Consider the following 20,407-nt stretch of genomic DNA (forward strand, 5'->3'; position numbering starts at 1 on the left):
GTATCTATTTCAGAGGGTGGTCAGATATATTCTCAAACAAGATGTCCCATCCTCCTTAGAAGATGCTTTGAAGGTGGCCCAAGCATACATGTTGCCTCCTGATGAAATCTACAGCCTGAGGATTATAGACCTGATAGATAGAGACCAGGTATGAAAGTTTATAGCGTCCTTTCTTTCGTATGGTTACTTTGTTAGCGAAACCATTAAAAACTCAAAACAACCAAATTATCTACATAGATTAACACAAGATAAAGTTATACCAAGATAAAAACGTTGACTGTTAGGTTGACCATGTTTTTCATATCTGTAGGTTCTGTAAAAGTGTTTTGTGAATAGCTAATGGGTTTTCACACTCTTTACTACTTAACAAAACTCAGATTCATGTCTTACATTTTCTGTGGTACCCTTTGATTCCAGAATAGGATATGGGCTTTTTATTTTTCTATAATTCAATAAGCATAGAATTACAAAATACAAAGAGTGGTATTTTAATTTCTTTGTTTGCTATCATCAACAGAATGTTCATATTTTTATCTTATCGTAATCTAGTTTTCAAAATATCTTTTTATCTTTAAATAGAAAATGAGAAGTAAGTCCTAGTTTTTTTTGCACAAAGGTGTCAGCTTTTTTTTTCTTCTTTCAAACACTACTTACAGGGTGAGGACTGTGCCTTTTTGCTGAGGTCTCTGCCTCCAGAGGAAGCTAAGAAGACTGCAGAAAGAGTCATTATATGGGCACGATTGGCAATGCAAGAAGAACCAGATGGTTCTAAAGAGGTGAGGTTTTCACTGAATAAAATGTAAATAAATCCATTTTTTATGGAGAGGAAGCAATAGGGTATAAGTACAAATATGAATATCTGCTCTTCTCACTGCTAGAATGGCCTAATATAAAAATTCCTGCCCTAACCGGTTTGGCTCAGTGGATAGAGCATCGGCCTGCGGACTGAAGGGTCCCAGGTTCAATTCCAGTCAAGGGCATGTACCTTGGTTGCGGGCACATACCCAGTAGGGGGTGTGCAGGAGGCAGCTGATCGATGTTTCTCTCTCATCGATGTTTCTAACTCTCTATCCCTCTCCCTTCCTCTCTGTAAAAAATCAATAAAATAAAATTTAAAAAAAAAATTCCTGTGTCAATGCACTATATAGAAAAAAAGCCAGCTGGCCGGTGTTACCCAGTGGTTGAGCATCAACCCATGAACCAAGAGGTCACCAGTTGGATTCCAGGTCAGGGCACATACATGTCCGGGTTGTGGGCTCAATCCCCAGTAGAGGGCATGCAGGAGTCAGCCGATTGATGTTTCTCATTGATGTTTCTCTCTCTCTCAAAATCAATAAAAATATTTTTTTAAATTAAAAAAAAAAGCCATTTCAATAATAAGTTGGTATAAATTCGAAAAAATTAAAAATTTTAAAAAATAAAGAAAAAAGCCACGTAGGGCTGCTTTGGAGCTTTGGCTTGAGCCCACACTAAATGAATTAGGATTAATTGAAGTCTTTGTTGTACATAGGAGTTTCCCATCATGCCTTGCAGTTTAAACAATTTTCCTCATTGTATGGGACATAGTCATTACTATCAAATGTCAGCCACAGAAACAGCATAAATATAAATTACCTTAGAAGGTTGAAACTTAGAAACCATTTCAAGAGAACCACTTCTTTATAGAGATAAGGAACCAAATACCTAATTTACCCAGGGTAGCTGAGTTTTTTAAACCTTTAGAGATAGATACCTCCTAACCTGTCTCAGCAGTTCATATAATTTTTTTACTTTTTAGGGAAATGAGGTATGTGGGTTTTTTTTGGGGGGAGGGGGGTTGGAGGGGGGGACATTTCTTGGTTCCTCAGCTCCCAGTAACAGAACTCTCAGTTTTTCAGCAATTTTTTTTTCCAAATTATAAGAGAAAGTTTATTTAGAAAGTTACAAAGGCAGTGGAAATAAGCCAGTTGGACTGCGTAGGCTCAGGAAACACATTACAGAAGCAAAAGCAGGGCCTTTGGAGCTTAGGAGAGGGAAAGGCAAAGGTAACTCACGGGGGTGGGGTGGGGTGGAGGGGGCGGTGAAGAGCGAGACCTGAAATACGGAAATGCACTGGGAGTGCTCCTGAGAGGGACTTTCCAGCAATTTTTTACTGTTTTTTCTGATCCCATAGTTTTCATGTATTTGTTATGTGTATGAACTACCAAAGTGGCAAATAAGGAAGTAGATTTCATTTTGCATCTTTCTTTTTAGGACAAGGCCTGGAGAATGTCTGTAGTGAAGACATCAGTAGACATTCTTAAAATACTGTGTGACATTCAGAAAGGTAACATCTACCTCTGTCCCCTCACCTTGGCTTTGTTCTAAAGTTTATCCTTTTCAGAAGGGAGCATCAACGCCAATCTTATCCTGACCCACAGTTGTTCTGGCTCTGATGGTTTTTGGTGATCCCACCCACTTTTCTTCGTGGAAAGTCTTCCTTGCCTTATTCTGTTGATTTGTAGCATAAGAATAGATGCATCTCAAATCAACTTTTCATTCGTTTATGTTTCAGTAAGCTATTTCGTGCTAGACTAGATTTCTGTGGTGCCTTGCACTTTTTGTTCATATTTCTTCTTATCATTTGGTTATGATGCAGGGGGACCTATTTAATCTTGAACTTAAATAAAATGATTAACAAAGTAGCTCTCTTGGGCAGAAAAAAGAGCTACAATTTATTTCAGAAAAATTGCCAGTTTTCTTGTAACCTATAAACTTCTCTTTTGTACCTTCCGAAAGAATAATTAGATTTCTTTTTGAACTTAAGTTGTCTTAAATCAGCATCTCAATAGACCTAGCTGATTAAAATTTTGGCTTTTATAAATTCTGATAATGTGGGAATTTGGATGTCTGCTATAACTAAAAATTTTAATTACAGACAATCTGCAGAAGAAGGATGAGTGTGAAGACATGTTGAATCTATTTAAAACTGTTGCTAGCTTACAGGTAAAGGTACTAAGCTGTATTGAACATTATTACTGGACTAATCAGTGCCTTTGACATAGATGGTCAGCCCCTCCTTAAAGTTTTCTGCACAGGCTTTCAGAGACTGGATATACTATCTACTCTTTCATAGTGTCTTAAATATTTTTTCTACATAGTTTTATTTTAGACAACTCAGCTTTCTTAAAAATTAATATTTGTTACCTTTGATTTGATTAACTGTCGTAAGATTTGAGATTTGAAAATAATTAATTTTATTTTGGCTCCAGGGCCTTCCTAATATAAAAGATTGTATAAATAAAAGGACTTTCAAAGTTAAGGGATAAGTTTTATTAAATAGAAAAAGGTTTTATCAACAGAGGATGTCTTTGTGAAAACTTAAAATTAATGCTGGCAGATTTAATTCTCAAAGTACAGCCCATGGAATTCTAAGAGGGACCCTGAAACCCTCTCCGGGGGTCCATGAGATAAAAACTACATTGACAGCAATAATAAGGAATTGTTTAGGGTTTTTTGTTCATAGACTTTATGAAGTGATAACGTCGTCACTCTGAAGGCACTTTTATAGCCCCTTTTGTTTTAAAAATTTCGCAGTTTAATATTTAATATGGTAAATATTGATAGATATCCCATAAGCAAACTTCTTGGGGTTCCTCAGAGTGTCCAGGGGTGCTGCACCAAAAGTTTGAGACCTACTGTATTAGACAACAGATAGATGTCTCCATGAAAAGCACCTGGGGAGTCAGCATAAGTTAACTTCTTCATGTTCTTAAATTTGAAAGAGAGATTTTAAAGCAATGGTTTTGATCCAGGCAAGGTCATGTGTATTTTTTGTGCTACTGTTTATTGAACATTTATGGCACCAGATCTGGTGGGTGGAGGCCAGGGATGCTGCTACATGTCCTGCTATACACAAGGCAGCCCCATCACAAAGACTCCTCCGGCAAGATTGAGAAACCCTGCCCTGAAGTAAGGCATCCAGATGAAAGGTCTGCCTCACTCCCACTCCCACCACCTCTTGGCGTCTTCACCTGGCCTTCCGTGGGATAGATTTACTGGGTCAGAAAAATCCATTCTCGGTCTGAAGCCAGCAGCCAACCAGGAGTTAGGATAGAAAAGAGCAAAGCTGGGTTCTTCCAGCCTCCAGAGTAGAATCACCCAAATCGAGTACCTATCCCTCCCTCCTTCTGTTCAGGGCTTCCCACAGTTCTGGCCCAAATGTCCATAGCGCTGAAGGTGAGAACACCTGGGTTCAAGTGATGTTTTCCTATTTTCTAAACTTGTCCTGATGTTGTTACTTTCATAACTTGAACTATGAGTATTTTTTGTTTTAACTTTAAAAGATTTTTATTACAGTTGACAGTCAATATTGTACCATTTCAGGTGTACAGCATAGCACTTAGACATTATATGCAGTCTTAAATCCTTAATTTACGTAGTAGTCTCTGAGGGAGGGAGAGGGAAGAAAGAGGTTGGAGACATCCCGATGCTTTTACAACGGACGAACTAAACAGTCTTGGGGCTCTGTCTTGCTTTCCTTGCGGCAGGAGAACTTTGAGGTCTTTCTTGCTTTTGAAGATTATAGCGATCATTCCCTGGTAGCAGAGCTCCGTGAACAGTACATCAAAGCTCAAGAAGTCGCGCAGGCGAAGCACAAACCCAGGGCTACTGCAGAGCTGGCGGCTGCCAAGAAGAGCCTGAGCACCGAGTCCAAGCTGCACCGACAGGCGCTGGCCCTGCAGGTGTCCGAGCAAGAGCTGGAGGCGGAGCTGACCTTGAGGGCCCTGAACAATGGGAATGTGGGAAAGGCACTGAAGAAGTGCAGGTGCGTTCCGGCTCTCCGCACCCCCCAGCTCCTCTGGAGGGAGCATTTGCTTTGTTTACTTCTGTGGTGGTCAGGGTAGGGCCAGTGACACTTTCCTTTTCCACCACAGTGATTCTTGGTTTCTCACCCTGCGGGCCTATTTTGGGCTTCTGGGTGCGAAGGTGGTAACATAGAAGACAGCTAATACTGTAGTTACCTAGAGTTAGGTAACCTAACCATTGTGTTTAGGTCACCTTGCATCTGACAGTTAACAGTATCCTAAACAAGTTGAAAAACAAAACCAACTAGAGACCATGAAGTCATTTTAAAAGTTGTTGGTGGTTGTATATTGATCCAAGAAAGGCAAGGGCATTTACCTTCAATAAGAGTTTTCTAACTTCCAACTCTTTCTTTCTTCCAAAGAGACTTGTTTAAGTATCACTGCAACATGGACACTGGGAAACTGCTCTTTCTGACGTGTCAGAAGCTTTGTCAGATGTTGGCTAATGACGTTCCGATGACAGCACCTGTGGGACTAAGCCTTCCTTCTGAAATACATGACCTCGCATGCCAAGCTGCCACCACCTGCAGTCCAGGTGACAAGATTTGTCCTATACAGAGTTTGATTTTCTGTGGTTCATGTCATACTTAGCTCCCAAATACTGCCCCTTTACAATCGGACGTTGCAGTCACAAGAGAAGAGGTCGGTTGTATCTCCATTTTACAAAGGGATGATTATGATCCATTCTCTATGGGGATTATTAAAACGTTACCAAATAGTAACGATGTCGTTTCGGACCGTGATGATGTTCACTTTCGTAGGACTGTGAAATTCCTTGCCCCACCCCCATACATGGTCTTGCTTTCCAGCCAAGCTCAAGAAAACCTTTGACTTGCATTTCTTAGGGTTATGTGGAAACCTCTCTGCTTTGTGGCCTTCCTTAGAATTTTGAATCGTGATTATTAAGAGGTTGTCAGTATTCTAAATAAGTTAACTATTAGTTTAATGATGTTTATTGATTGTCTTTCAGATTTTCTCCTAGATGCTCTAGAACTATGTAAGTATACTCTCATGGCAGTAGAGCTTTCCAGACAGTGCCAGATGGACGACGGGGGAATCCTAATGAAAGTAAATTGCTTTTGAATTTTTTCCTTAAGCAAAAGCTCTGCTACTCCATACGCACCACTTTTAAGTCACATTCATAGTCTACACAAATACTGACTTACCTCTTGTAGTTTCTTATTCTGGACCAGTGGGCATGAAGCCACTTCTTTTCCAGTCACATTTATTGCCTCTAATTTGCACAGTCTTAGGAAATATTGGGCCTCAAACAAGGCACCTCTGAGCATTGTCCTTATCTTAGGCTAACAGTTTAATTTAAAATGCCATTATTGCCCTAGCCGGTCTGGCTCAGTGGATAGAGCATCAGCCTGCAGACCGAAAGGTCCTGGGTTCAATTCCAGGTCAAGGGCACATACCTCAATTGCAGGCTTCTTCCTGGCCGGGGTCCTGGTCAGGCATGTGCAGGAAGTAACCAATCAATGTGTTTTTCTCACATCAATATTTCTTTCTGTCTTTCCTTCTTTCTTCCACTCTCTCTGAAAATCAGTGGAAAAATATCCTCGGGTGAGAATTTTAAAATAAAATAAATAACATAAAATGGCATTGTTAGCCTGGGCAGTGTGGCTCAGTGGTTGAGCATCAACCTATGAACCAGGAGGTCACATGCTCGTGTTGCAGGTCAGATCCCCAGTGTGGGGCATGCAGGAAGCAGCTGATCAGTGATTCTCATCATTGATGTTTCTATCTCTCTCCTTCTCCCTTTCTCTCTGAAATTAGTAAAAATATATTTTAAATAGATAGTAAAATAAAATGGCATTGTTATAAGCCATCGACCAGAAGGAACGTTATATTTGACCATCACATTGCATTTGACTCTAATATCCCTGATTCTGGATTCTGCTTGGTGAGGATAGTGTTGTGTGCTTTGGAGTTTCCTTATGAGTATCTTTTCTGTGCGATTTGGTCTTTAGACTTCCTTTGGAACACATAAAGACCCATATGAAGAGTGGTCCTACAGCGACTTCTTCAGTGAGGATGGAATTGTTCTTGAGTCGCAGATGGTGCTCCCTGTTATTTACGAGCTGATTTCATCACTGGTCCCTCTAGCTGGTAAATCTCATTCGTGGCCTTATTGTCTGTGTATCTGCTTTATTGACAGGAGTTTAAACTATAGAGGTTTGGAACTAGAACTACAACATAGTAACGTAGACGAACCTCCCTGGCATCATGCTGAGCAAAAGAAGCCAGGCACAGAAGAATGTCTCTGTGCTGTGCATATGTGTTCCACGGGAGAGTTATTGTCTTGAGTTTTATTTAATGTATTCTCTTTTGTAGAAAGCAAGAGACATCCCCTGGATTCTACGAGTTTACCATACTGCTCCATTAGTGAAGGTATTTGACATCAGAAATGCACGGCCTTTGTATGATGATTTTGTAAATATACCAATGTAGAAATTCCTTAAAATCCTGACTATGACTCTGACTTAATGTTCTTAATATAGTTATTTATTTACTAGAGGCCCAGCGCACAAAATGCGTGCGCGGGTACGGTTCCTAGGCCTGGCCTGCAATCAGGGCCATCTTCCCAGCAGCTGGCCCCACCCCCCGCTTTCCCCCACCCCTAGTTCCCAGTTCGCCATTGGGCGATTGGAGCCTGCTGGCCGGGGAGGGACCAAGAGGTTGGTTGTTCCCACCTGCTCGCCGGTGGGTCACCCTCTGTGTGAGGGGTGACTGGCGGGGCGGGGGCCTTGGCCTGGCTCCACCCGCGTCCTCTGCCACCCACTCCTGGTTCCCCGTTCGCCATCGGGTGATGGGAGCCTGCCGGCCAGGGAAAGGGCCCAAGAAGTGGTCAGTGCGCCTCAATGACTGGTCGAGTGGTTGTTCCACCACTTGCATATTACCCTTTTGTTATATAGTATTACTGTTACGTTGTTATTCTTTCAAAGGGTCAGAAAACTATGTGATTAGGCTTTATAGCCTTAACTTTTGAAGCTGTTCATAAAATTTGGTCTTCCAAGTGGAGAAATGGTTTTCTCAGGTAATGATTTAAGCATCTCAAAATAGGCAAGTCACAATCAAAATACCTCATAATCTAGTGGACATCAAGATTTTCTGGCTTAAATCAACCTGCATTGTTGACTCATTTACTAACTTGGAGACCATTATCTGCAATGAAAAAGTAATTCTGTCCCTCAAAACAATTTCTAATAATTTGATCTAATTTGTTCAAAAATACCTAAATATTAAAATACTTTTATCATTTCACAGGAGACAGCCTTACTATTTTACCTAGCATAAATTCCATCTCCGCCCTGCTTCAGTGCCTGCAGGAATCGAGCCAGTGGGAGCTGGCCCTGAGATTTGTCGTTCTTTCATTTGGTACCTGTCTTCAGTACTCTGTGTCAAACTTCATGGATGCCAGTTTGAGTGAAAAGGTACAGTTTGAGAACAAATACTTTGGGTGAATACATACACAGAAACACTGCCAAACAGAGGCATTTGGGGTCCACATTTTCCTATTTGGCTCTATAACAAGGAAATCAATAATTCATCATATTTAAGAAACATTTGTTGAGTGTCCCTAAGATTCAGATGGTGTTCAGATCCTTGCACACATTTCATATTCAATCTTTGCCACAACCCCAAGACTCCCCGTTTTCCAAACGAGGAAACCTCCGAGGCCAGGGGTCTCATGAGGCCAAAACTCTCTGTCTGCTGTTTGTTCTGTTGTGGCCCAAATTATACTTACTACCCGACAGCATCAGTGAACAGATTCTAGAAGACAAACTGCCTGTTATAACTTGCCTTTGAAGCTGGTCTCAGGGGATTGCGATCATTGCTACTACTCTGCTGCTATTTATTAAATAACAATTTTTTTAAAATGAACTTCATTGAAGTCTAGCTTTCAAAATTAAAATGCACATGTTTGAAGTTTGTCAACCAATTTATTCACCTTGTCAACAACACCGCAATCAAGATATAGACTCAAAGGTACAGACTGATTTAAAAATCTAGATATTTGAGGCCAGCCAGTGTAGGTTAGTGGTGGAGTGTTGACCTATGAACCAGGAGGTCACAGTTCAATTCTCGGTCAGGGCACATGCCCAGCTTTTGGGCTCTATCCCCTGTGGGGGGCATGTAGGAGGCAGCCGGTCAATGATCCTCTCTCATCATTGATGTTTCTATCTCTCTCTCCCCTCTCCCTTCTGCTCTGAAATAAATAAAAATATTTTTTAAATAAATAAATAATGAAAAATCTAGATATTTGAAAAGGTCCTTTTTGCCCTTTCCCAGTTCTCCCCCAGCCCCAGCTTTCTGTCTATAGATTAATTGTCCATGCCTTTTGCATATATTGATGAAAGTTTTCACAATGATGCATAGAAGTGGACCTAACAGGTTTTTTTGTTCTTTCCTAAAAGCTGTTTGGAGAGGCCATGTTAGTTAACTCAAGGAAAGTCATGGTGGCACTGAAAGAGAAAGCCATTACGTTTGTCAGGGGCAATGCTACAACACTGTTGCACAAAGTGAGTATTTGTTCTTGATAAGCTGTTTTGTTTTGGATGTGGTTTTTTCTCTCTCTTCTGATTGCTTCTGATGTCTCAGGTTAAGAGTGAAGAGGGAGCCCAGCCCACATGGTTCAGTGGTTGAGGTCACAGTTTGATTCCCGGTCAGGGCACATGCCCAGGTTGCAAGCTCGATGCCAGTGTGGGGCATGCAGCAGGCAGCCGATCAATGATTCACTCTCATCATTGATGTTTCTATCTCTCTCTCCCATTCTCCTCCTCTGAAATCAATAAAAATGTATATATTTTTTAAAAAGAGTGAAGAGGGGGAGGGGATTTGAAGAAAGTGATGAGATAGTCATTCAAAAGAAAAGGTAAGGTTACTGTGCCATAAAGAACACAATCATTTTTTTTGTTTTGTTTTTTGTTTGTTAATACTCATCCAAGGATATTTTTCTATTGATTTTAAGAGAGAGTGGAAGGGAGGGAGAGAGACAGAGAAACATCGATGTGAGAGAGACACATCAATTTGGTTGCCTCCTGCATGCACTTTGACCAGGGCCAGGGATCGAGCCTGCAACCAGGTTCATGCCCTTGACCAGAATCAATCCCGGGACCCTTCAGTCTGCAGGCCAATGCTCTATCCCCTGAGCCAAAACTGGCCAGTGCTAGAACACAATTCTTATAGTTGCTTTCCTTAAACTTCTAATATTGATAAAGGAGGGACATTACAACTAAACAAACAAGTTGGAACTGTGTTACAATAACTAACCTTGTGTGAAACGCTTGTTCTTTAATAGGGTCTGTAATTAAATTTAATGACGAACTTTTAGAGCCCATTTTCCGTTTTGATTGTAAAGAATTTGCTTCTCTGGGTGTTTTCTTCCCATAGGTATTCAATTGTCGCCTGGTGGATCTTGACTTGGCATTGAGTTACTGCACTCTCTTACCCCAAAAAGAAGTGTTTGAAAATCTCTGGAAGCTCATCGATAAAGCATGGCAGAATTACGACAAAATTTTGGTATGACCTGGGAGCGCACACCGTTAATACTTAAAATATTGAAGATTAAGCCCAGCTGGCATAGCTCAGTGGTTGGGGATCAATCTATGAACCAGAAGGTCACGGTTCGATTCCCAGTCAGGGCACATGCCCGGTTTGCGGGCTCAATCCCCAGTGTTGGGTGTGCAGGAGGCAGCCAATCAATGATTCTCTCTCCATTGATGTTTCTATCTCTCCCTCTCCCTTCCTCTCTGAAATCAATAAAAATATATTTTAAAAAAATATTGAAGATTTGGGGGAAAAAAGGAAGTTGGCTTTGTCATCAGATCTTAAGATTTCACAGAAGGAATGTCTTACTAACTCACTTGGTTTCTACCAGCTTTTGCTTGACTAGTGGTACTTTGGTGAATGTATGCAGGTCCTAAGCATTGCTCAACCAAAAGAATTACAATGTTTTATTTCTTAAAATCTGTATGCAGCCATAGACCGCATTTCTTATGTTACTCTAGTGTATTTGAATCCTTTGAGCTATGACATTGTTCTTTTTTGTAGGGCAAAGTTTAATTAATGCAAAATTTCTCTTCGATGTGTGTGTTTTAAAATTTGCCCTGGGGGAGGGGGAGTTGCTTTTGCAGGATAACTAAAATTTGGTCTTTTCTTATGAAGGGAAGCCAGGCTAAATTTATGGCATCATGCCAAAAGCTGAATGACCTGAATGTTGTATAAGCAATGACTGTGTACAGAGCAATATATAGCATGTCACATTATTAGCAAAAAGAAAGGTTATGATTTTTATTGTTGGTTTTCATCTAAAAGGTGTTGGAACATATTCTGTGTGCAGCTGAATTTTAATTGTTTTCATTTTTTAGGCAATATCTCTGGTGGGCTCTCAGCTGGCCAGTCTCTATCACGAAACAGAAATGGAGCTCAGATTTCGTGAACTCAGTACTGATGCCCAGTGGGGTATTCGCCTTGGTAAACTTGGTGTAAGTATTCTCTGTGGCACCGAAAATTCCATACATTCTAATATCTTCCCAGTTAGAAAACTTAGAGATCTCGGTCTTTACTTTTGGGGAGAGAAATATATGTATATATGTATATGTATGTATGTATATATTAAGTACACTTATTGGTGCTTTCAAAGAAGTAGAGGCCTTTTGTCTCATTTTCTTTATATTTTTAAGGAAATTAAAAGAGGCTTGACATCATTTTCATCTGTTTACCTTTCTCATTTATAGGAATATGTCTAGCATTAATTGACATTTATACTATTTCAGGCCTAGCCTTTAGCCTCATACTTTTGTGCTGCTATACTTGGTTTAAGATAATATTAAAATGTATGTACAGGTGCACTAAGCTTTAAGAACTCTGACTAGGGAAAAGTAAGTGGCCCTTATTTTTACTTGGCATACACAAACAAAATCCTGTTTTCTTGACTATAAGTGTAAAACATTTTATTTAATTTGCAAATAGTTGACCTACCAAGAATGTAACCACTACAGAAATGGTATGTGTTTTGGGGTGTAACTCCTATGCAGTCATGGGACTGGTTGTTGCTAACAACCAAACTTACCAATGAAGAGGCAAGGGTTAGTGTGACTGAGAGGGATTTTGGACCCATCACAAAATATACCTGAAGTCTCCGAATGGTGGTCAAATTGGGTAGTGTGCTAAAAAAACAAGTTGGGGGAGTCTCAGAAAAATGCTTTTCTATAAAAAAAAGGATAGTAAAAAGGCACAATACGATGGTGCCCTTATTCTAATGCATTTCAGTTTAGTGGGGTTTTTTGTTTTGCTCTTTTTATTTCTAGATTTCTTTTCAGCCGGTTTTCAGGCAACATTTTCTCACCAAGAAAGACCTCATTAAAGCTCTTGTGGAGAATACAGATATGGACACAAGCCTCATTCTGGAATATTGCAGGTAACTCTTAAAACTTGAATGGTATTTTTGCTGTTAGCCATACAAACTGTGGCAATCCTTACCGTGAGAACACAGTAGTAGGGATGATTATTACGTGTGGTCCCCAGACCTCTGATACTTTTTTTTTTTTTTTTTCCCAATTGATTTCAGAGAGAGGAAAGGAGAGGGAGAGACGGATAGAAACATCAATGATTGGAGAGAATCATTAATCAGCTGCCTCCTGCACACCCCCTATTGGGGATCTAGCCCAAAACCCGGGCATGTACCCTGACTGGGAATCAAACCGTGACTTCCTGGTTCATAGGTCAACACTCAACCACTGAGCCACATTGGCTAGGCATGGTGTTTTCTTTTGCTCATCCTCAAACTGAATAAATCCAGGATTAAATTCTCTTAAGATATCACCTTTTTGAGTGTTTTCCCAAACTCCCCTCACAATAAGCATCGCCTAGGACACATGATTAAAAATACAGATTCCTGGGCCCTGCCCTGGTGTTTCTCCGGCAGGTCTGGGCAAAGGCCCAGGAATCTGATCCTTAATAGGAGCTGCAGATGACTCCCTCAGTCAGGGACGTTTGGGAGTATTTTTGTGAGCAATTAAACTTCTAACTCAGATCAATTTAGGAGCAAGGTAATCTTAAATACAAAATCAGTGAAGAGGATTTAGGGAGAATTTTTAAAAATAGTTTACTAAGTGAATAAAAAAATTAAATGTTAAATGTTACTTACAGATACAATTTACTGTGATGAGTAGGAATAGATGATTGGTAATTTATATCTTAGATGATTCTAATAGAATGACCAATTTCCTGGCACATTATTAGTTTCAAAGAGCTTTCACACACATCTCATTTAATTTTTACAGTTTTTATTGCATATTGTCGTCAATTTATATATCTCTTGCCTAGATAGACTTCAGTCTCATCTTGAGCATAAATACCTTCAATTTTAAGAAGAGCTGTGTGCTCTCTCTGGTTCCGGATATCCTGCTAATAGCCGCAAAAGTGATCTTGGACCACAGCCTTCCAGACGTATTGGTCGTTTTAGGGGTCCTGGTGCCAACAGGCCTCCACAGGCTCCAAGGTGGCGGAAGAGCAAGAATAACCTTTGATCTTTTTTTTTAAAGGCAATAGTTAACTCCGGTGACAGATTAGCTGGTTGACTGTAAGACTGGACAACAGGAGGGTTAGATTTCAGCGATAGGAGCAGGGAGTTAAGTTTTCCGAGAAATTTGTGTGGAAACGCATGCATTTGCGGGGATTGGTATGTAACCGAATACTTCTCTTAGCACCTTTCAGCTGAACTGTGATGCAGCTCTTCAGCTGTTCATCGAAACACTGCTCTACAACACGAACGCCAGCCACAGCCAGGGGGACGTGAGCTCGGCCTCCGCAACGCAGCAGCATGCCAGGCTCCTGGCCAAAGCCCTGGAAATGGTGCCTTTACTGACGAGCACCAAAGACTTGGTCATCAGTCTTAGTGGGATACTCCATAAGGTAGAGTTGTGGTGAAGTGAACGTGGTCATCAGCCTGAGTGGCATGCTCTGAGGTAGAGGGGTGGTGGAATGAGCACATTGGGTCATTTTAAATGTCCCTCTCCACTTAATTAATTAGCTATATAGGAACAAATTGGAAATGTAAGCCCTGTGTTATTTTATAAACTTTTACTTTTGAAGTAATTTTAGATTTTTAATATAGCTTAATACAGCAGTTTTTCTTTTTTTAAAAAGTACATACAGCCTTTTCAGATTTTAATAAATAGCACATATTCTTTGAAAAACTAGAGAGAAAGGTATAAACCTAAGAAGTGAAAAATTTTAACTCTACTCCCATAGATAAAAATGTTAATAGTTTGGTGACTGTCTTACACTAAATATATTACCCTGTTCCTCTCTTTTTTCACTTACTATATTATTACATGTCAGTAAATAGCCATCTATCTCATTTTTGACAAATACATATTTGTTATTCCACAATATGGATGAAATCTCGGTTTTATCAGGCCTTTATAGATGAACGTTTAAATTATTTGTAATTTTTTTTTACCATAAATTGTTACAATGAATATCTTCATGCATACATGTTTGCCTTCTTTAATTATTTTTGTTATTTTTTGTTAGGAGATCTGAGAGTTGGAATTTGTAGGTCAAGAGGTAGTTTGGTGGTGGGATGAAGTTAGATGGAAGGAGAAATAAGATTATAAGAAATACTTCAGTTTTATATTTTGCTTGCACTTTGGCCAAAAATTATATATAACTTGCTCAAAATTTTTAGGTACCATAAAGATCATCTTCCCACTTTGTTCAGTGTTATTCATGTGCCTTGGGTTGGCATTTAAAAAATGAAAAAACAAAACAAAAAACTAATGACGTGTAAGTAGAAACAGAACAAAGAGAATACTTCCTTTTTATAAACATATAGATGCCACCCAGTTTTGTTTTGTGTGTTTTTTTTCACATTTTCATTTTATTTTTATTTTTTATTTTTTAATTGTTTGAAGTATTACAAATCGTATAGTACATATGTCTCCTTTTTTTTTCCCCCCATTGACCTCCCCCCGGCCTCCCCTTCCCCCCAGTACATGCTTTTACCTGCCCCCGCCCCAGTGTCTTGTATCCATTAGTTATGCTTATATGCATGTGTACAAGTCCTTCGGTTGATCTCTTACAGCCCCCCCCCGCCCCCCCACCACCCAGTTAATTATTCATGTCTGTATATGATTAGAGCTGGAATGGCAACCTTGGAGAAATTTGCTTAGAGGCCACACTCTTAGTTATGTCATTTCCAAGAAAAGGTCAGTTTCCTTCTATTCTAATTTTCCCATCATAAATGGAAGAAATAGAATTTTAATTTTATAATCTTCCAAAATTATAAAATTTTAATATATTTATCTCTTTTAGGGTTTTAGGACTGTAAGAACCTCTTTCTTTATTAAAACAACATTGCTTTATCCAGCTTTTTAAAAAAGGCATTTTGAGACATTTTAAAGCATGTGTGTTTATCCTAATAGAACTAATTTTAGAAGTGAGAAAGTTTGTTTTTTAAAGAATAATCTAATTTACCATTGCTGTGCACTGAGATTTTGTATTTGTCGTCTCTGTACTATGAACATAACTGAATAAAACCAGCTACCAGCCAGGTACCATCTTCTCAGGTTTTGATATATTTTTGTTTTTATATAGTTGGATCCCTATGACTATGAAATGGTTGAAGTTGTCCTGAAAGTTATTGAAAGAGCCGATGAAAAAATAACCAACATTAATATTAACCAGGTATAACAAATATATTCTTTAATTATCTTTTTATTTTTATTTCGATCCTTAAAAAATTAATTATCCCATGTCTTTCTGGACGGTCCTTTGAGGTTCCTTAAAACTCCACGTTTTATTCTAGTTTCTTTTCTTTAAAAGGGATACAGAAATAGTTTTTTCGTGCTTCCCATATTTTTATCACTTACCTTAATTTAGTTTTTGCTGGAGCGAGGCGTTTTAAATCTAAGAACGAAGTCAGTAACAGACTGATTTGGAAAAATTAAGGCAAAACTATTAGTTATGGCGGGGGGTAGCATGTCATGTACTGTGTTGCCCACATTTGAGTCAGCTTTTCTCTATTAGTAGGTAGGTCTAGGACTCACTCCATTCTATTTCTGTACTTTCAGTAACTTAGTTTTTTTCTGAATTTTGGTCATAGTAGCTTTTATATCTTCTTTTTAAATTGGATTTTAAAAAATTAATGTGAGTTGATTCAAAAGGTAATTTATATAAGCCTGAGAAATATGAGATATAAACCAAAGAGAAGTAAAGGATATAGAGGATTAATTTTAGATCTACTGCCTCTATATTTAAAATGAAATCAAGTGTTTTGGAGATAGCTCTCAAACTATTTGAAGAGAGCATAGGGAACTGCCAAACTCTCCTTTACCAAACATCCCACCAGCAACAGGGTTCCGTTGGATTTACATGGTATAATTTCTTTCATGACCATATTAATTATGGTTTAGAAGAATAACATTAAAGGTAAAACTACAAAAGATTTCCATCATCTTGGTGAAAACAATACCGTCTCAGAAACAGAAATCTATGATGGTATAGAGTTAGGTGATTTTTTTTAATTTCAAAGAGGAAGAAAAAGGGAGAGAGAGAGATAGAAACATCAATGATGAGAGAGAATCATTGATCAGCTGCCTCCTGCATGCCCCTCACTGAGGTCAAGCCCACAATGAAACCAGGACCTCCAAATTCATACATGGGTTGACACTCAACCACTGAGCTGCACCGGCCAGTCAAGAGGTAGATGATTTTAAGACACTTAGAGTTAATTTAATCTCGAAGGAAAATGTTTCTTCTTGTGACACAGGCATTGAGTCTTCTAAAGCATCTGAAGTCCTACAGAAGAATTTCCCCCCCAGTGGACCTCGAGTATCAGTATATGTTGGAGCATGTGATAACATTGCCATCAGCCGCCCAAACCAGACTGCCTTTCCACCTAATATTTTTTGGCACGGCGCAGAACTTCTGGAAAATCCTCTGTATGTTCTTTCACTTCTTACGAATTTTACTAAGTAGCCAACGTTTTCTTCTTAAGCAAATCACACCGCCCTTGCTTCCTTTCCAGCTACGGAGCTCAGTGAAGAATCCTTCCCCACACTGCTCCTCATTTCCAAGCTGATGAAGGTATTGGGCGCCAGCTCTGCAAGACTCTTCCTTATCCTTTCACTCATCGGGTCCTGGGGAGAGGATTTTATGCTGCTTTCTTTCACCTACCAATCAGCCTTAACTTTTCTTTTTTTCTTCTTTGAAGTTTTCTTTGGACACTCTGTATGTGTCTGTCGCCAAGCATGTCTTTGAAAAAAAACTGAAGCCAAAACTAGTGAAGTCACCACCAGCTAAGTCCTCAACATTGATTAACAAGGAAATAACTAAGATCGCTCAGACCATCGAGTCCTACTTACTCTCAATAGTCAACCCGGAGTGGGCTGTGGCTATTGCCTTCAGTCTTGCCCAGGATATCCCAGAAGGTAGGGGTTCTTCCTTTAACTGCCCTTAGGATGGTCAGCTGTGTTGCTTTGTGAACTTTTAGTAAAAAACAACAAACCTACGTTTATAGTTTGAGGAGAAGCAATATGATGATTCAAAAAAGTATGTGCCCTCTCTCTTCGCTTGTTTTACTACTGAATGTTACAATGGCCCCAGCTGAGTAAGGAAGGCTCCTTGCTGCTTGCTCAGGGCGTGTGGATATGGGCTCCACCTTGACGGTGGGAATATAAATTGATGCTCAATTTCCCAATATCCAGTCATACTTCCAATAACGACTCTTAGATAGTCTCACCTAATCAAGCAGGTACACAAACACAGGTACTCGTTGCCATGGTTTTTCTTGTAACAAAAGTTGAAAAAAACTATTTTTTTTTTAAATTTTTTCATTGGTCACAGAGTGGTTTTAAAAATAGAGCATATTGCCCTAACTGGTTTGGCTCAGTGGATAGAGCATCGGCCTGCGGACTGAAGGGTCCCAGGTTCAATTCCGGTCAAGGGCATGTACCTTGATTGCGGGCACATCCCCAGTAGGGGGTGTGCGGGAGGCAGCTGATAGATGTTTCTCTCTCACCGATGTTTCTAACTCTATATCCCTCTCCCTTCTTCTCTGTAAAAAAAAAAAAATTAATAAAATATATTTTTTAAAAGATAGAGCATATTCATAGAATGGAATGCTATGTAGTTGATTTGGAAAGATGTCCAACTGTTATATGTGTATACATATATATTTTCCTTTTTATTGAAGTTATTGGGGTGACACTGGCTAAAATTACACAGATTTCATGTGCACAATTCCACATCACATCATCTGTACACTGTATTGTGTGTTCACCACCCTAAGTCAACTCTCTTTCCATCACCATTAATCCCTCCCACACTCTTCTCCACCTCTCCCTAGCCCCACACTCGAACAATCACCACACTGTTGTCTGTGCCCATAAGTTTTTCCTCTTTTTTTTTTTTTTTTTAATATATTTTATTGATTTTTTACAGAGAGGAAGGGAGAGGGATAGAGAGTTAGAAACATCGATCAGCTGCCTCCTGCACACCCCACACTGGGGAGATGTGCCCGCAACCAAGGTACATGCCCTTGACCGGAATCGAACCTGTGATCCTTGAGTCCTCAGGCTGAGGCTCTAACCACTGAGCCAAAGTGGTCAGGGCTCCTCTTTTTTTTTTTTTTTTTTTTTTTTCTTTTTTACTCAATCCCTCCACCCCCCAACCCTGCGCCCCTCTTTCCCCGCAACCGTTGTCAGCCTGGTCTCTATCTGTGAGTCTATCTCTGTTTTGCATGTTAGTTTATTTTGTTCATTAGATCCCAGAAATGAGTGAGATCATGTGGCACTTGTCTTTCTCTGACTGACTTATTTCACTTAGCATAATGCTTTCCAGGTCCATCCATGCTGTCGCAAAGGGCCAAGATATATATTAAGTGAGAACAGCAAATTGTACTGTGTGTATGATCTTATCCCATTTGGCTTAAAATGTGTGTGCGCACACACAGAAAACTTTGGAGGAATATAAGACTCAGAAATAGAAATAAAAACTAAAGAGGGGGCCTCTGGGTTTACTTCCTAGTTTGTATTTCTCTGTCCTGTTTTGGTTGTTCTTTACTATGAGCATGCATTTTTATAACTAAAAAAAACTTGCTAATTTGACTAAAATACGTTGTTTTGAAAGAATTAGGATTTGCTCTTGTCTTTATCTTTTCAGGTTCCTTCAAGATGTCCTCTTTGAAATTCTGCCTGTATTTAACTGAGAGATGGCTACAGAATATCCCACCTAAGGTGTGTCTGAGCTCTAAAATCGAAGGCTCCTCTTTCTTTTTTATTTAAATTGTGCTCACCTAGCATACCTCCTCATCCTGCCCTGGTGAGCTTTTTTCAGGGTTTTCCCGGGTTGGATGCCTAAAATGGAAAAAGAAGACGAGGCCTTTGTATTGGATCCTTAAGGATGTAACTAAGGCAGTGCCCTCCCTCCCATGATTGATGAAGAAGGATATTCTGTGTCTCCCTTGAGATTTAGAAAGCAAGCGTTTCTCTGTGCTTGGCCATTTTTAAAGGATGAAACACGTGAAAAAGCCGAGGCTTTGTTGAAGAAGCTCCACATTCAGTACCGGCGATCAGGCACAGAGGCTGTGCTCATAGCCCACAAGCTGAACACGGCAGAGCATCTAAGAGTGATTGGAAAACCAGCACATCTCATCGTCAGTCTGTACGAACATCCTAGCATCAATCTCAGAATTCAGAATGCATCTGGCAAAGACTATCCCGGTGAGGACAACACCCTTGCTATTGTTTTGTCCAAGGAGAGGTATCATTTTGATTCTCAGTTCTCTTGCATTGAGAATATGGACTTTTCTTTTTTTAATTCTTCATCTTAAATATTTTAGATATTCACGCAGCAGCTAAAGAAATAGCCGAAGTCAATGAAATTAATTTGGAAAAAGTGTGGGACATGTTGCTGAAAAAATGGCTGTGCCCAACTACAAAACCTGGCGAAGTAAGTTTGTCCTCAAGAGTATCTTTCATATCTGTTGTCTCACACTGGGAGAACTTTCTAATTAGCACAGAATCTTTTTTTTTTTTTTAATAAATATTGTTCAAATTATTACAGTTGTTCCTCTTTTCCTCCCCCCATACCTCCCATCCACCTGGTTCCCACCCCACCCTCTGCCCTTACCGCCCCCCCCCCCCGCACTGTCCTCATCCATAGGTGTACGATTTTTGTCCAGTCTCTTCCCGCACCCCCACACCCTTTTCCCCCCGAGAATTGTCAGTCCACTCCCTTTCTATGCCCCTGATTCTATTATATTCACCAGTTTATTCTATTCATCAGATTTTTTATTCACTTGATTTTTAGATTCATTTGTTGATAGATATGTATTTGTTGTTCATAATTTTTATCTTTACCTTTTTCTTCTTCCTCTTCTTAAAGAATACCTTTCAGCATTTCATATAATACTGGTTTGGTGGTGATGAACTCCTTTAGCTTTTTCTTATCTGTGGAGCTCTTTATCTGCCCTTCAATTCTGATTGATAGCTTTGCTGGGTAGAGTAATCTTAGTTGCTAGGTTCTTGCTATTCATCACTTTGAATATTTCTTGCCACTCCCGTCTG

At 39.6% G+C, this 20,407-nt stretch overlaps 1 protein-coding gene across 1 annotated transcript in view; it reads left to right on the forward strand.

Annotated features, from left to right (window-relative positions):
* Positions 1 to 20,407, forward strand: part of KNTC1 (kinetochore associated 1) — a gene marked incomplete at its 5' end in the record, with an annotated part of 62,709 nt that overhangs the window by 24,742 nt on the left and 17,560 nt on the right. The window contains 22 exons of the mRNA XM_080650682.1: positions 14 to 148; positions 657 to 776; positions 2,233 to 2,305; positions 2,897 to 2,964; positions 4,509 to 4,786; positions 5,189 to 5,361; positions 5,797 to 5,894; positions 6,800 to 6,938; positions 7,164 to 7,220; positions 8,097 to 8,263; positions 9,248 to 9,352; positions 10,224 to 10,352; positions 11,201 to 11,317; positions 12,143 to 12,252; positions 13,541 to 13,748; positions 15,435 to 15,524; positions 16,609 to 16,780; positions 16,867 to 16,925; positions 17,053 to 17,269; positions 19,002 to 19,075; positions 19,351 to 19,561; positions 19,681 to 19,790. Of these exons, the coding sequence (XP_080506808.1) occupies positions 14 to 148; positions 657 to 776; positions 2,233 to 2,305; positions 2,897 to 2,964; positions 4,509 to 4,786; positions 5,189 to 5,361; positions 5,797 to 5,894; positions 6,800 to 6,938; positions 7,164 to 7,220; positions 8,097 to 8,263; positions 9,248 to 9,352; positions 10,224 to 10,352; positions 11,201 to 11,317; positions 12,143 to 12,252; positions 13,541 to 13,748; positions 15,435 to 15,524; positions 16,609 to 16,780; positions 16,867 to 16,925; positions 17,053 to 17,269; positions 19,002 to 19,075; positions 19,351 to 19,561; positions 19,681 to 19,790 (2,910 nt within the window). The remainder of the gene's footprint in view (positions 1 to 13; positions 149 to 656; positions 777 to 2,232; positions 2,306 to 2,896; positions 2,965 to 4,508; positions 4,787 to 5,188; positions 5,362 to 5,796; positions 5,895 to 6,799; positions 6,939 to 7,163; positions 7,221 to 8,096; positions 8,264 to 9,247; positions 9,353 to 10,223; positions 10,353 to 11,200; positions 11,318 to 12,142; positions 12,253 to 13,540; positions 13,749 to 15,434; positions 15,525 to 16,608; positions 16,781 to 16,866; positions 16,926 to 17,052; positions 17,270 to 19,001; positions 19,076 to 19,350; positions 19,562 to 19,680; positions 19,791 to 20,407) is intronic.

This window comes from Plecotus auritus, assembly GCF_963455305.1.
Source record: "Plecotus auritus genome assembly, chromosome: 13".
In the NCBI taxonomy this organism is placed as follows: Eukaryota; Metazoa; Chordata; class Mammalia; order Chiroptera; family Vespertilionidae; genus Plecotus; species Plecotus auritus.